Source organism: Lactuca serriola, chromosome 2 (assembly GCF_051521515.1).
Source record: "Lactuca serriola cultivar US96UC23 chromosome 2, Lser_US96UC23_V15, whole genome shotgun sequence".
NCBI classification, from domain to species: domain Eukaryota; kingdom Viridiplantae; phylum Streptophyta; class Magnoliopsida; order Asterales; family Asteraceae; genus Lactuca; species Lactuca serriola.
In genome coordinates this window covers 150,932,941-150,945,287 of record NC_136409.1, presented here as the reverse complement: position 1 = coordinate 150,945,287, position 12,347 = coordinate 150,932,941, and the positions used below count along the sequence as shown (strand labels likewise).

At 35.6% G+C, this 12,347-nt stretch overlaps 2 protein-coding genes across 2 annotated transcripts; one reads left to right on the top strand and one right to left on the bottom strand.

The window, feature by feature from the left end:
• The first annotated feature begins 224 nt into the window (after nucleotides 1-224).
• On the top strand, nucleotides 225-5,722 carry LOC145087014 (E3 ubiquitin-protein ligase RKP). The gene is made up of 11 exons (XM_079024908.1): nucleotides 225-463; nucleotides 586-689; nucleotides 823-2,404; nucleotides 2,555-3,552; nucleotides 3,620-3,758; nucleotides 3,844-3,927; nucleotides 4,004-4,285; nucleotides 4,358-4,489; nucleotides 4,560-4,759; nucleotides 4,838-5,039; nucleotides 5,119-5,722. Exons 3-11 carry the CDS (start codon nucleotides 929-931, stop codon nucleotides 5,428-5,430), a joined length of 3,825 nt encoding a protein of 1,274 aa, XP_078881034.1. The 5' UTR covers nucleotides 225-463; nucleotides 586-689; nucleotides 823-928; the 3' UTR covers nucleotides 5,431-5,722.
• Nucleotides 5,723-8,372: 2,650 nt separating this feature from the next.
• LOC145087013 (uncharacterized) lies at nucleotides 8,373-10,562 on the bottom strand. Its single transcript, XM_079024907.1, has 2 exons — nucleotides 10,227-10,562; nucleotides 8,373-8,911 (listed from the first exon to the last, which is right to left on the bottom strand). Exons 1-2 carry the CDS (start codon nucleotides 10,464-10,466, stop codon nucleotides 8,666-8,668), a joined length of 486 nt encoding a protein of 161 aa, XP_078881033.1. The 5' UTR covers nucleotides 10,467-10,562; the 3' UTR covers nucleotides 8,373-8,665.
• Nucleotides 10,563-12,347: the final 1,785 nt, after the last annotated feature.

Below are 12,347 nucleotides of genomic sequence, written 5' to 3'. Positions count from 1 at the left end.
ACATGGTAGTATAGCCGAATATTGTAAAATTAATCAAAAAAAAAAACAAAAGATAATATGCTAAATCTAATATATTATTGAAAACCAAATTATTTTAGGCCAAGGAGCCTACTGGTGGCTAGTAACCAAGCGGAACTGTGGATGAAGCCGCCGCCCGATCGGTCAATGAAACCGCCACGTGTCGGTAAATAATCAAATAGGGTTGCATTTACATTTCATTTCAGTCAGCCTGCGTCACGCACCAGAAGCAGCTTCTTTTGTTTTCCTTTCTCCCTTTCTCCCTTCCTGACTTCCTCTTCCTTTCCTTTCGTCCCAAATTCTGGCACAGGTCAAATCCTACTAATCCAAACCCTAATTTTTCTCCTCTTCGACTGAAAAAAATGGAGTCTGTAGTTTATTACTTTTGAATTTGCTGCGTTCTCTTTGGTACATGACGATGATGGTATCTACGGCTTTATGATTCGTAAGTGGTTTGATTGTGGGTTTATTGTAGGATGATAGATAAGTTTGAAGTTGTTGTGCGTTTCTCATATTTTTCCCCAATTCGAAAGGGGTAAGTGATTGTTGGTTTGTTTTTTGTTTCAGTTTCGATGGAAATCCGTGCAAAGATGTTGAATATCAGTTGATCGAAAGTTCTAGCGTTGTTAGGTGCTTAATATCTAAAAGGAAAACCACCAATCTAGTGAAAGGTATGTTAGCAAACTCCATTTTTAGTGGTCCGTGATTTGAATTTAAGCAATACACTCAATCTCAATCTCAATCTTAATTCCAGTTTCTCAAATCCCTAATTAATAAACTGATACAAGTTCTATAAAATTTCAGGGTGAAATTGTTACCTTAGGTTTTGGAATTTCAGTTCTTATTTGATGGGTGATAATTAAGGAGTCACACTTTGCAAGGGAGTGGCATTTTTTTTCTTGTTTCATCAATGGCTGATGAAAGCAAACGCAAAAATCGTCTTGCTTCTGGGTTAGCTGTAATATTGGATGGTGAAAACAGGAAAGATACCTGTCAAAAAAACCGGCTTATTTCATACTGTGATGATTTTGGTGAACAGTCACTTGAACGAACTCTTGAACACATATTTGAACTTCCATCCAAAAGAATCAATCTTGTAACTTCTCATGTTGATGCTGATATAATTTCTTCCATCATAAAGAACGATTACTTGAAGCATTATGGAATGTTACTTGATACTTCTACAGAAGGAGTGTATGCCATTGTTGACAGTTGTTCTGGACCTTATGTTGTCAAAATTGAAGAATCAAGTGTATGTGGTGAATTCCAAGTTATAAAACCACCATTGTTGATCGAAAGCCATGGAGTATTCACAAGTGCAAGAGCAAGTTCATGTGTATGGAAAGGGAAATGGATGTATGAAGTAACTCTAGAAACTTCTGGATTACAGCAACTTGGATGGGCAACTGTTTCCTGTCCTTTCACAGAACACACAGGTGTAGGAGATGCAGAAGATTCATATGCTTTCGATGGCAAAAGGGTAATTAAATGGAACTTGAACGCAGAACCTTATGGTCAGTCATGGGTAGTTGGTGATGTTATTGGATGCTGCATAGATTTAGAAAATGATGATATTTCATATTACAGAAATGGTGTTTCACTTGGTGTTGCGTTTACTGGAATAAGAAAAAGGGTTCCTGGTTTAGGGTATTATCCTGCAATTTCTCTATCTCAAGGTGAAAGGTGTGATTTAAACTTCGGTGCCCGCCCTTTTAGGCATTCTGTTGAAGGATTCCAACCGATTCAAGCTCCACCTTCAACAAACCAGTTAGCGATTCGTTTGCTTCATTGCTTTTCAAAGTTGTTGAATATGTGGAGGGGTGAGAGAACCAGTCATAAGTTAAAGAGATTTCTGCCTGTTGAGAAGCTTTATGAACCTGTTTCTCATGGAATATGCATGGAGTTTTTCAATGCTCTTGATTCGAATCCAGAAAGTGTAGAATACATAAGTTGGGGCCCTCTGTTATCTTTTCTGATTGAAGTTTTCCATGATCAAGCACCTCATGACTATGAAAGCTTGGATAGAGTGCTTGATACCTTGCTCAAGTTCCCTGGGTCAACATTGTTGTTTCAACATCTCATTTCTGCACTATCGTATTACTGTAAGACTGCATCTATTGTGTTAAGAGAGAGTCCATATTCAGGTTCGTATCCGTACCTCGCATTGGCATGCCATATGTTAAGACGTGAAGAATTGATGGTGGTTTGGTGGAAGATGTCGGATTTTGAGTTTTTATTTGAAGGATTTCTATCTCAGAGAAGTCCCAACAAACAGGATCTTCAATGCATGATACCTTCTGTATGGTGGCCTGGTTCGTGTGAAGACATTTCTTACGAAAGCAGCATGATGTTGACCACTAGAACGTTAACAGAAGCAATTGATAAGGTTTGATTCTCTCTGTCTACAGCTATATTTCGTTTAGGTCTGGTGATTTGACATGACATAGTTACAGAAAAAGTTTGATTTGACATGACATAGTTTCAGAAAAAGTAAAGAAAGGAAACTGTTTGACTTTTTTGCTTTTACCTTTTGCAGATCGAGGAGAAACATAGGGACCTTTGTAGCTTAGTCATGCAGTTCATTCCTCCCGTAACACCTCCACAGTTACCTGGATCGGTTTTCAGAACATTTTTACAGAATATTATTTTGAGAAACAGAGGAGCAGATCGGAATATACCACCTCCCGGAGTCTCAAGCAATTCGGTTCTTGTTTCTCTGTTTACAGTTATACTTCATTTTTTATCAGAAGGATTTGCGACAAGAGGATGTGGTTGGATGATGGGATCTGGGACTAGTAAAGCGTCAAATCTAGGGTTTCTTCATAGAGGTGGTCAACAGAGTTTCCCCCTTCCTCTGATTCTCAAAAACGATCCTCATAGAGTTGAGATCCCGAGGCTTGGTGGATCCTACAGTCATCTTTCAAATGCTCATCCTGTAAACGTGGATCCAGAATCAGAAGTGGTTAGGTGGGAGGAAGGATGCATCGACGATGAAGAAAGTGAAGAAAGCAGAGTAACACATATAGGAAACCGGAAGCCATGTTGTTGCTTAAGTTTGGATGTGAACTTCTCACGAATTTCAAAAACTCCGTTCAGATACACAACGAAAGCTTCTCAGAGCCATTGCAGCTCGATTCCAGAGAGATCTGCACAGGTGGCTGCAGAATGTAGCGCGGGAAACTTGAATGATGACATGGCGGATAAACCTAGCACAAGCGACCAGTCAGATTCTGAGTTTTACAATCGTCCAGTTCAGCAAATGAGAGTTGTAGCGTTAGAAAGCACTTCATCTTCTTCAACATTAGTAGAAGAAGAACTTCTGGACGCCATGCTTCTGTTGTATCACTTAGGTCTCGCACCAAATTTTAAACACGCATCTGCTTACATGACGCATCAGTCACATTCAATATCGCAGTTAGAAGAAACTGATAGACAGATTAGAGATCGAGGTAGTGGTGAACAATTAAGAAGGCTGAAGGAGGCCAGAAGTGTTTATCGTGAAGAAGTTATAGATTGTGTTCGCCATTGTGCTTGGTAAGTTAGATTGATTGTAAATCTTGCCAATTTTTTTACTGAATCTAACTGTTTTTACAAACTGTAGGTATCGGATTTCTCTTTTTGCTAGATGGAAACAAAGAGGGATGTATGCAGCATGTATATGGATTGTCCAATTGCTTCTTGTTCTTAGCAAAATGGATATTGTTTTCAGCTATGTTCCAGAATTTTATTTGGAAACTCTGGTAAACTAATATAAACTCTTAATAAATAGTTAAATCCTCTATCCTGTATTCCTAAATCCTAATTAGTCTTTGATGTTGCTTTCAGGTTGACTGTTTCCATGTATTGCGAAAGAGTGATCCCCCGTTTGTCCCTGCTGGAATGTTTATAAAACAAGGACTTGCATCATTTGTATGTTTTTTTTTTCCTTATTTAGAATATGAAAAGTTAAAATAAAATAATGTTTTTGGTATTTTGTATTGTTTAGGTTACTTTTGTGGCTACACATTTCAGTGACCCGAGGATATCAAGTGCAGAATTAAGAGACTTACTTTTGCAGTCGATTTCTGTATTGGTTCAATACAAGGAGTTTTTGGCTGCTTTTGAGAGCAATAAAGCAGCCACTCATAGTCTCCCAACAGCATTATTATCAGCATTTGATAATCGATCATGGATTCCTGTAACCAATATACTTATCCGGTTATGTAAAGGTTGTGGATTTGGATTTTCAAAGCATGGAGAGTCTTCAGTGACTTCTAGCATCTTTCAGGTAAATTATTTATATTTTGTATCTATTTTTTAATAATTCCAATAAGCAAATTAATTTTATATATTTTGACAGAAACTATTACGTGATGCTTGTGTCAAAGACGAAGAGTTATTTTCAGCATTCCTCAATCGCCTTTTCAATACCCTCAGCTGGTCAATGACAGAGTTCTCAGTTTCCATTCGAGAAATGCAAGAAAAGTGTCAGGTACAAATTATATGGACTGACAAAAACAGCCATGTATAATTGTCAAAATGACCAAAATGCCCTTTTGCAGATGATAGAGTTTCAACAAAGGAAATGCAGTGTTATATTTGATCTGTCGAGCAACCTTGCAAGGGTACTAGAGTTTTGCACATGTGAAATCCCTCAAGCTTTTCTGTCAGGGGCAGATACGAACTTGCGCAGATTAGTAGAACTGATTGTCTTTGTTCTAAACCATTTGACCTCAGTTGCTGACCCTGAATTCTTCGACTTGTAAGTCTCCTAAAATTGTCTGATATTCCATCATTTCTTTACTCTTCCAATATGTAATTGTGTTTCTACTTTCTACAGAACACTTAAAAGACCTGGTCAAACCCCGGAGAAAGTCAACCGAGGCATGATTCTGGCTCCTTTAGTTGGTATCATTTTAAATTTGTTGGATGCTAGTCTTGTAAACAGCAGAGAACAGAATGATATTGTGGGCATTTTCGCAAGCATGGATTGTGCTGATACTCTCATTTCCGGTTTCCAATATCTCCTTGAGTTCAATTGGGTTAGTATTTGTGTCTCTGTGTGTGTAAAGTTTTTTTTTTTGATTTATTGTAGTTTGACATTGTTTGATGACGTGGCAGGCAGGGAGCTTTAAGGGTGATTTACATGTGGCGAAAGCGAAACTGAGGCAACTGGAGGATTTTTCTAGCAATTTAATATTGAGAACAGTGAAGAGGGTGAGCTATGAAGGAGGAGGTGAAGCAGAGAGTGATGAGAATACGTGTTGCATTTGCTATAGTTGTGAAGCGGATGCTAAGTTCTTGCCATGCACGCATGTTTCATGTTTTGGGTGCATAAACCGGCATCTCATAAATTGTGAAAGGTGCTTCTTCTGCAATGCTACGGTTGTTGAAGTTGTTGAGAATGATAATGCCAAAAGTTGTGAAATATAAGTGGGCATTGTTTCTTACATGGATTATATTTAGTTTGTATGGGAAAAAAATATATGAAGAAAGTTAAAGTTAAAGACCAAAGAGTAGTTATTTATAGAAAGTTGAAATTGATAGAGAATATATATTAGGGGTATAAGCGTTATTTTGTGGAAATATACGAAAGTGTTGGGTGGTGGGTTGTAGGGGGGGAGGACTGTTATGAATTTTGTAGGGTGGGTGAGGATGAGGGGAGGGGAATTAGTTTTTGTAAGTTTGCAATATTAATGAAAGGTTAAACAATCTTCTCTCTTTATGCTGCTCTATAATAACAAATATCGGAAAACTTGACTGAAGTTTCTTATTAAAAGTCTCATGGAACACCATTGCTTTCCAAAAAATCAATGTAATAGGCCTTGCAAAGTCTTGTCATATTTACTGCATCACGGCTTTCGTTTTGGTTTAATTTAATTGGTCCATTCTTAGACTACACCATTTAGAGATGCACATTGGCTGTCTTGGACCGGTCGGATTGGTCTTTTTTGCAGTCTGGTCTTTTTCAGACCGTTCTTGGATCCGTTTTTTGTTATTGGATCTGTCTTTTACTGAGGGTCTTTTCGGTCTGTCTTTTTCGGTTCGGTTGTAGTTTTGAGTTTTTCCATAAGCGATTGGGTAAACTTCAAACTTATATATTAAAATTTACTAAAATTGATAAACTAATTTTGATAAAAGAAAAAAATTGGATAATGTATGATTAGAAAATGTGTAATTAATACAAAAATAATAATTATACAAATTTTGGCTTTCGGTCTATTTTGAGACTAGTATTGGGGTTGGTATTGGATCGTTCATTGTCTCGAAATGTATTGTGTCATGTATTGGTTTTGTTTACTAAAAATTGATAAAACTAAAATTTAATGAAAGAAAAATAAAAGGAAATTGGATATTGTATAAAAGAAAAATAAGGAATCTTTCCCGAATTGGGCTCCCTTTCTTTCTTAAAGAAAATAAAAAACAAATAAAAAAAATAAACAAACTCAAAATCACAATTAATTTCCTTAAAGAGTTTTCTTTTTTTCCTTTACTTAACTCAAAGAACAGGACGAAAAAGTGAACATCTGTTCCCCGCCATTTCTCTTACGGTATCTCACCACTTGCCGCGGCTCTGCGCCAGTGATTGCACGGACTCTTGCTGTCGCCACCGCTAACTGTGTGTCTCTCTCACACTCTCACACTCATGGTCATTATAGTTATTTTCAAAAATCAATCAATCCAGCAAGTAAAGAAAACAAATAGACGCGCCAAAAGAAAAGAAAATTTGCAGAATTTTTACCAAAAACAACATAATATTGTCCTTCAAGGCCATCGTTATTGATGAAATCCCAGAAATTTAACTCTTAAACCAATGCCAGTTGATGAATTTGTCATAAAAAAAGCAAGCTTTGAGTTGGGGAAAGCCCTAAAGCAGAACTCAAAACCTCTTAACTTGGGAAGTAACAAGCATCGATCACCGAATAAACCCTAAAAAGCTACCAAAATTTAAATAAAATATAAACCAGTGATGACAAACCTGAAAGGGCAGAAATAAGAACATCATCAGCAATGACCATAAACGATCCTACACGAGCAAAAACCTCTGCAACACTAGATGTTTCTATGAAGTAGAATTTTAAGTCTTGACCCAAAAGAACTCATGGCTAAAGTAGGTATCCCTTTTTATAGCTTGACAATTCTTCATGAGCTAATTGACAATTGGGCAATAAACTCAACCTACTATGTTTAGTTGTCTACAAACCAATACAATATATTCTGTTGTTAGGGGTTCCTCTTTTGAGTTGTGTTCAAATTAAAATTGTTATGTTTACATTAGAGTTTGTTGAAAATTGATATGTTTAAGTTAAAATGTGTAAAATCTTTTTGTGGTTATTATCTTGTTAACTGGGATTTAAAATCTTGCTTTGTATGATGCGATTGCAGACAAACGTAAGACCTTTGAAATTATGCCTAGTGTAAGTGGTATAACTAAAACTGGGAGTATGTTGACAGTCTTGTTTGGGTAGCACCCGATCAGCGTGAGAGGAGTTGCTTCAGCATCTCTCGGTTTCAATTTTGAATGAGCACCATGGGGATGATGTTGGTTAAAAGTTAAAACTCAGAGGAAATTAGATAAAGTCTTTAGATTGGATCCTTGTATGTGGAGCTTAAGAGATTAAACGTTTATGTAGGTGTTCTTAGTTTGCCTTATGCTATAGCCTATCTCACAAAACACACTCAACATACCTTGGAGGCTTAATGGTGGCCATAATTATGCTAACATAATAGATGTTTGCTTAATTTTATGTTTTCAAACTTGTTTGGGTTCTATGGTATTTCTTCACGGTGTCTGTTGTTGATTTTGCAACATCTTGTTTTTAATGTGTAATTGCAACCTCTTATTAGTTGAATTCGGGTATCCTTTACATGAAATCATGAGCAACCTTATGTATTATTTATTGGGAGTTCCAAGTGTTATTGGCCAAACCACATAGACCATTTCTGTAATTTACCATAATACGGAGTATAATTTTGTTTGTAATAGGTTGTTGCTAAAAAAATTGTATTTTATTGGTTGTATATGTTGATTTGCTTACTAACATAATCTAACAAATCCTTTTTGGAACCAAACTCATCTTTTCACGTTTTTCTTGATCTCTAACTTGCTTTTGCAAATAAAGTCATCCTAACAAAAATTGCCCTTCACGTAACATGTAGTTTTTTCGTTTTTTCTTTCTTTAAAAGATGCATTTATTTTGTATCCCTTTCTCACATCCAAAGCACTCTTTACAGTTTTACTATATGCCATCTACACTTCCAGTCGTCATCTTTTCCTGTTTTCATTTTTGATTTTGAGTTTTACCTTTGTTAACAATCCATGTGTCAAAGCATTGACAACATAAATGCACAAAATGCATGTAACATTTAGGTAGTGACTACAAAATCAACAAGGCTTGTTTTACACGTTTCATTAACTCATCAATAATTGACTGAGAGTTTTAAGTTTACATGGAGGATATTCACTCTTGTTCCTTGATCAAACCAAATAAGAGTGTCATGTCATCAAAACTACTTCTAAACCAACTTAATTCTACCATTTCAAATCAAGTATCAAAATCAACTAATCTAAAAAGAGTTTATATAGAACAACAGATGAAAGAAGAGAAGATTACTATACATTCACAAGAAGTTTGAAAGAAAGGGAGAAAGAGGAAGGGTATACATGTCATTCGTCTTTTTCTTTGTGTCTTTTTCTGGTAGAATTATCAGGTCCAGAATCTATCCCTAAACACTTGAGAAAAGCTTGTTTTGCAAGCCCAAAAAGATGACAAGGATGATACGAATGTTCCAATATCATGCTGTTTTCCTCATCTACTTCAGTGGGGCCCTCACCAACATTCGGTTTCTTTGCCCTTTGTGCTACTTCACCTGTGCTTGTTCCTGTCTCCCTTATTATTTCATTTTCTGTAACCTACAAATATCATCATTCTCAACTAATTAAAACAAATGATCCTAATTACCAATTAGCAGTATAAACAAAAAAGAAAAGAAACATGGGATTCGATACAAATGACCTGTACTACAAAGCATCAAAAAGTTCTAGAATAAATATTTGGGTAAATTCATGCTTTGAGGCTCGGGAGTTAAATTTGTACAAATGACCATTTTGCCCCTAAACTCAAAAACAATTCAACTTTTACGGATATGGTCTCTGAAAAGGGTTGAATTTTCTTTTTCTTTTTCTTTTGATTCTGTTAAGTTTGAATTTAGGATTGATTTTTAGGGTTTGGTTGAATCTGTTTTGAATTTAGGGTTTCTAGAGGGTGAAGGTGAAGAAGATAGGGGTAAAATGGTCATTTAGTAGATTTTTTTTATACATCGACTCTTTTAAAACGGATTCTCCAATCAAAAGATATTTTTATGTTATTGGATGCATCATAAAGATATATGAATGCTAGTCTTAAAATTATACTTTGCTGACAACAAAACAACAAAATAAAGTATTGACATGTTGGATATTTGCACACACAATATAAAGCATTCAGGCTACAGCAATGTTATATATATGAGCTGGCTTGTCTCATCAGAAATTTGGCAAGCTCTCTTGGCATCATTATTATTGATAATGTTGAAGGCAAAAGAAGACAAAACAGAATATTAAACCTACAAACGAAATGGATATCATGCTCCCTATCCCTGAAAACATCTTTAGACACTGATATAGTCATATATGAATTTGGGGAAATACAACATATGCTCAATATGAATGTAAGCCAACATGAATTAACATGCTTAAAGAAAAAGGGTTGTAGCTTAATAACAACTTCTTGGTTCCTTCTTTTTTCTTTTTCCTATTTAAAGTATAAAAGGCTACTAATTATTTCTTAAGTAGGAATCTCTTTGTTTACACGAAAGATGAGTATTATAACCTTATTTTCTTTGGGGGATGTACTTTCTTAAGGTCCAGTACTCCTTAATCTCAACAAACCTCTAGTTTTTTGAAAATTTTGGACAGATTCATTAAACTTGTAACAATCGCTTCAATCCCCAATTCATTGGTGCCAAATTTGTGTAAGAATCTTTGGCGATTTAAACTTCGAAAAGCATTCAAATGTAAACGTCATAAGGCAAAACAGACATTCGGTTTGGGAAATGAAATTGAAAGGCGTTAATTGTATTCTGGAAAAATCAACTACGGTAACAGTATCTCAACTTCAACAACATCAATGTTTATTACATAAGGAGTGGTGAAATAAGATATATCAAGCTAAGAACTCATAGCATACCTTGTAATTCTGATAAGTGTTTGCAGCGACGGGAGTGATGAAAGAGCGAGATAGGGCGGGGGATGACTGCGAAGCGGAGGCGGAGGTGGTGGCGGTGGAGAAATGGAGGGGTAGATCGGAAGGGGTGGTGGTGAAAATATAAAGGAGGATAACGAGAAGAAACATAGCTAGTAGTTGGATCCAAATCAGCCATGGAATCCTGTAGCTGTCAATAATTAGTTCATCCCCAAACTCAAACATCTTAGAGAGAGAGAGAGAGAGAGAGAGAGAAAGAAAGAAAAGACCGAAATCGACTTCAAATATTCCAAAAGACTTCAACAGCTTCTCGCCGTCTTGTTAGCTATATTTAGCTTATTAGTATGTGGTGGATTTGTGGTTTTAGAAATGATATTAAAATCAATTAAGAGTGGATTACGGGACATGGCCTTGGTTTAGATGCTAAATTGTATAATTAGGTTGTATCTATATAATTAGGTTGTATAATTTTATTTTTTGAGTTTTTTTAAATTATAATGTTGTCAAAAAAATGACCAATAAAATAACTTTTTAAAAAATTACTTTGAATAGCTTTTTAAGAGTTTTTATTTTTTTTTTTTCAAATATACATTTAAATAATTAAAAAAAACAATTTCTTCTAATTGTCCTTTTACGTTATTTTATACCTTTCAGCTAGTTAGTTTTATCGAACATTATTTTTTGTTAGCTACCTCACAAGTTAGTAGCTAGCTTTTCAGTTAGTCTACCAAACATAATTTTAATTTTTTATTTTAAAAATAAATTTAAACTGTTATTCATTTTGTTTTAAACCAGATTCATTTTTTGTTAGTTTAAATTTATACTTTTCAATTTTTGTTAGACATAAAATGATTATATTACCTATATTATTTTATTTTTAATTGACTTATAATTTATTTTGTATTTATACAAAATAAATAAATAAATAAGCCTAACCCCACCTTACCCACTCAGACACTCACCCCCATAAAATTCCAATCTATTATATATCATGGTTCTAAAAAGTGCGCCATGGCGCGCCTCAAGGCGTGCCATGTCGCGAGGCGTGGTGTAGCCGTTACGAAAACGTCCAAGGTGAGTTTGTGAAGCGTGTCGCCCAAATAACGTGTCAAGGCGCGCCTTATCGCGTTATGACGCGAGCTTTTTCAAGGCGCGAGTTTTTTTTGTTTTCTTTATCGGCCCTAAAATAAATGAGTTTTTATTAACTTTTTTTCTATTAGATATTAATATAACACTTCTAAAAACTTCATATATTTGATAAAATTCAATAATTATATGATTTATATCTTTTAATGTATATAATATAGTCACGCCTTGAAAAACGTTATTTAGAACCTTGATATATATTTCTTGTTATATAGGCGCGGGTTTTCTTGTTATATCTTGTCATGGCTTAACTTTTACCTTCTCGCCAAGCCACGCCTTACGTTATTTAGAACCTTGATATATATTTCTCCCTCTTTTTCTCTCTACTCCCAAGACTATCAGCATCACCTCAACTTCGGTCTGTCGTACCTAATGGCGGATCCAGAACAAAACCTAGAGTCTTATACATAAAAAATATATAAAAGTATAATATTTTGAAAGTTTAGAGTATTTTTGTGGTTTTAAACAAATTGTTTTTCTATGGGGCCTATTTTCTGTAAAAATAGGTGCCAAAGAGGGAGCGTTTCGTAAAAATAGGAAAACTTGGAAGTTTTTTTTGGTAATAAATAGGATGAAACCCTCCTCTAAGTGGGGTCCATGCACCCCACTAAAATTGGTTGCCTCCGCCACTAGTCTTACCACCATCGCTAGACCTCCACTGTTGGACCACCCATATATCTTCTTTTTTATTACACGTTCAGAAAGAGATTTACCACACCCACTCTCTTTCCCTATATCGATGCTAGAACCCGATATCTTGAAATTGACCACTATTGTTTCTGGTAGGCATGACAATTGGGTTGAGTTCGGGTTGACGGGTCAAAAAGCATAAACTTAACCCAACTCGTATAACGTTTGGGTTAGCGAGTCACAGGTTGGCGGGTTGGAAACCTCAACCCAACCCAACCTATATACACGTTTAAGTATATGGGTTCGCGGGTTCACATGCCAGTGGGTCGA

Bases quoted from the DNA above. Each gene is read 5' to 3' on its own strand.
- LOC145087014 (XM_079024908.1), top strand. From the start codon at position 929: ATGGCTGATGAAAGCAAACGCAAAAATCGTCTTGCTTCTGGGTTAGCT. The intron at 3,759-3,843 runs GTAAACTAATAT...TGTTGCTTTCAG, and splicing joins AATTTTATTTGGAAACTCTG to GTTGACTGTTTCCATGTATT. The intron at 4,490-4,559 runs GTACAAATTATA...GCCCTTTTGCAG, and splicing joins AAATGCAAGAAAAGTGTCAG to ATGATAGAGTTTCAACAAAG.
- LOC145087013 (XM_079024907.1), bottom strand. From the start codon at position 10,466: ATGTTTGAGTTTGGGGATGAACTAATTATTGACAGCTACAGGATTCCA. The intron at 8,912-10,226 runs GTATGCTATGAG...TGATATTTGTAG, and splicing joins ACACTTATCAGAATTACAAG to GTTACAGAAAATGAAATAAT.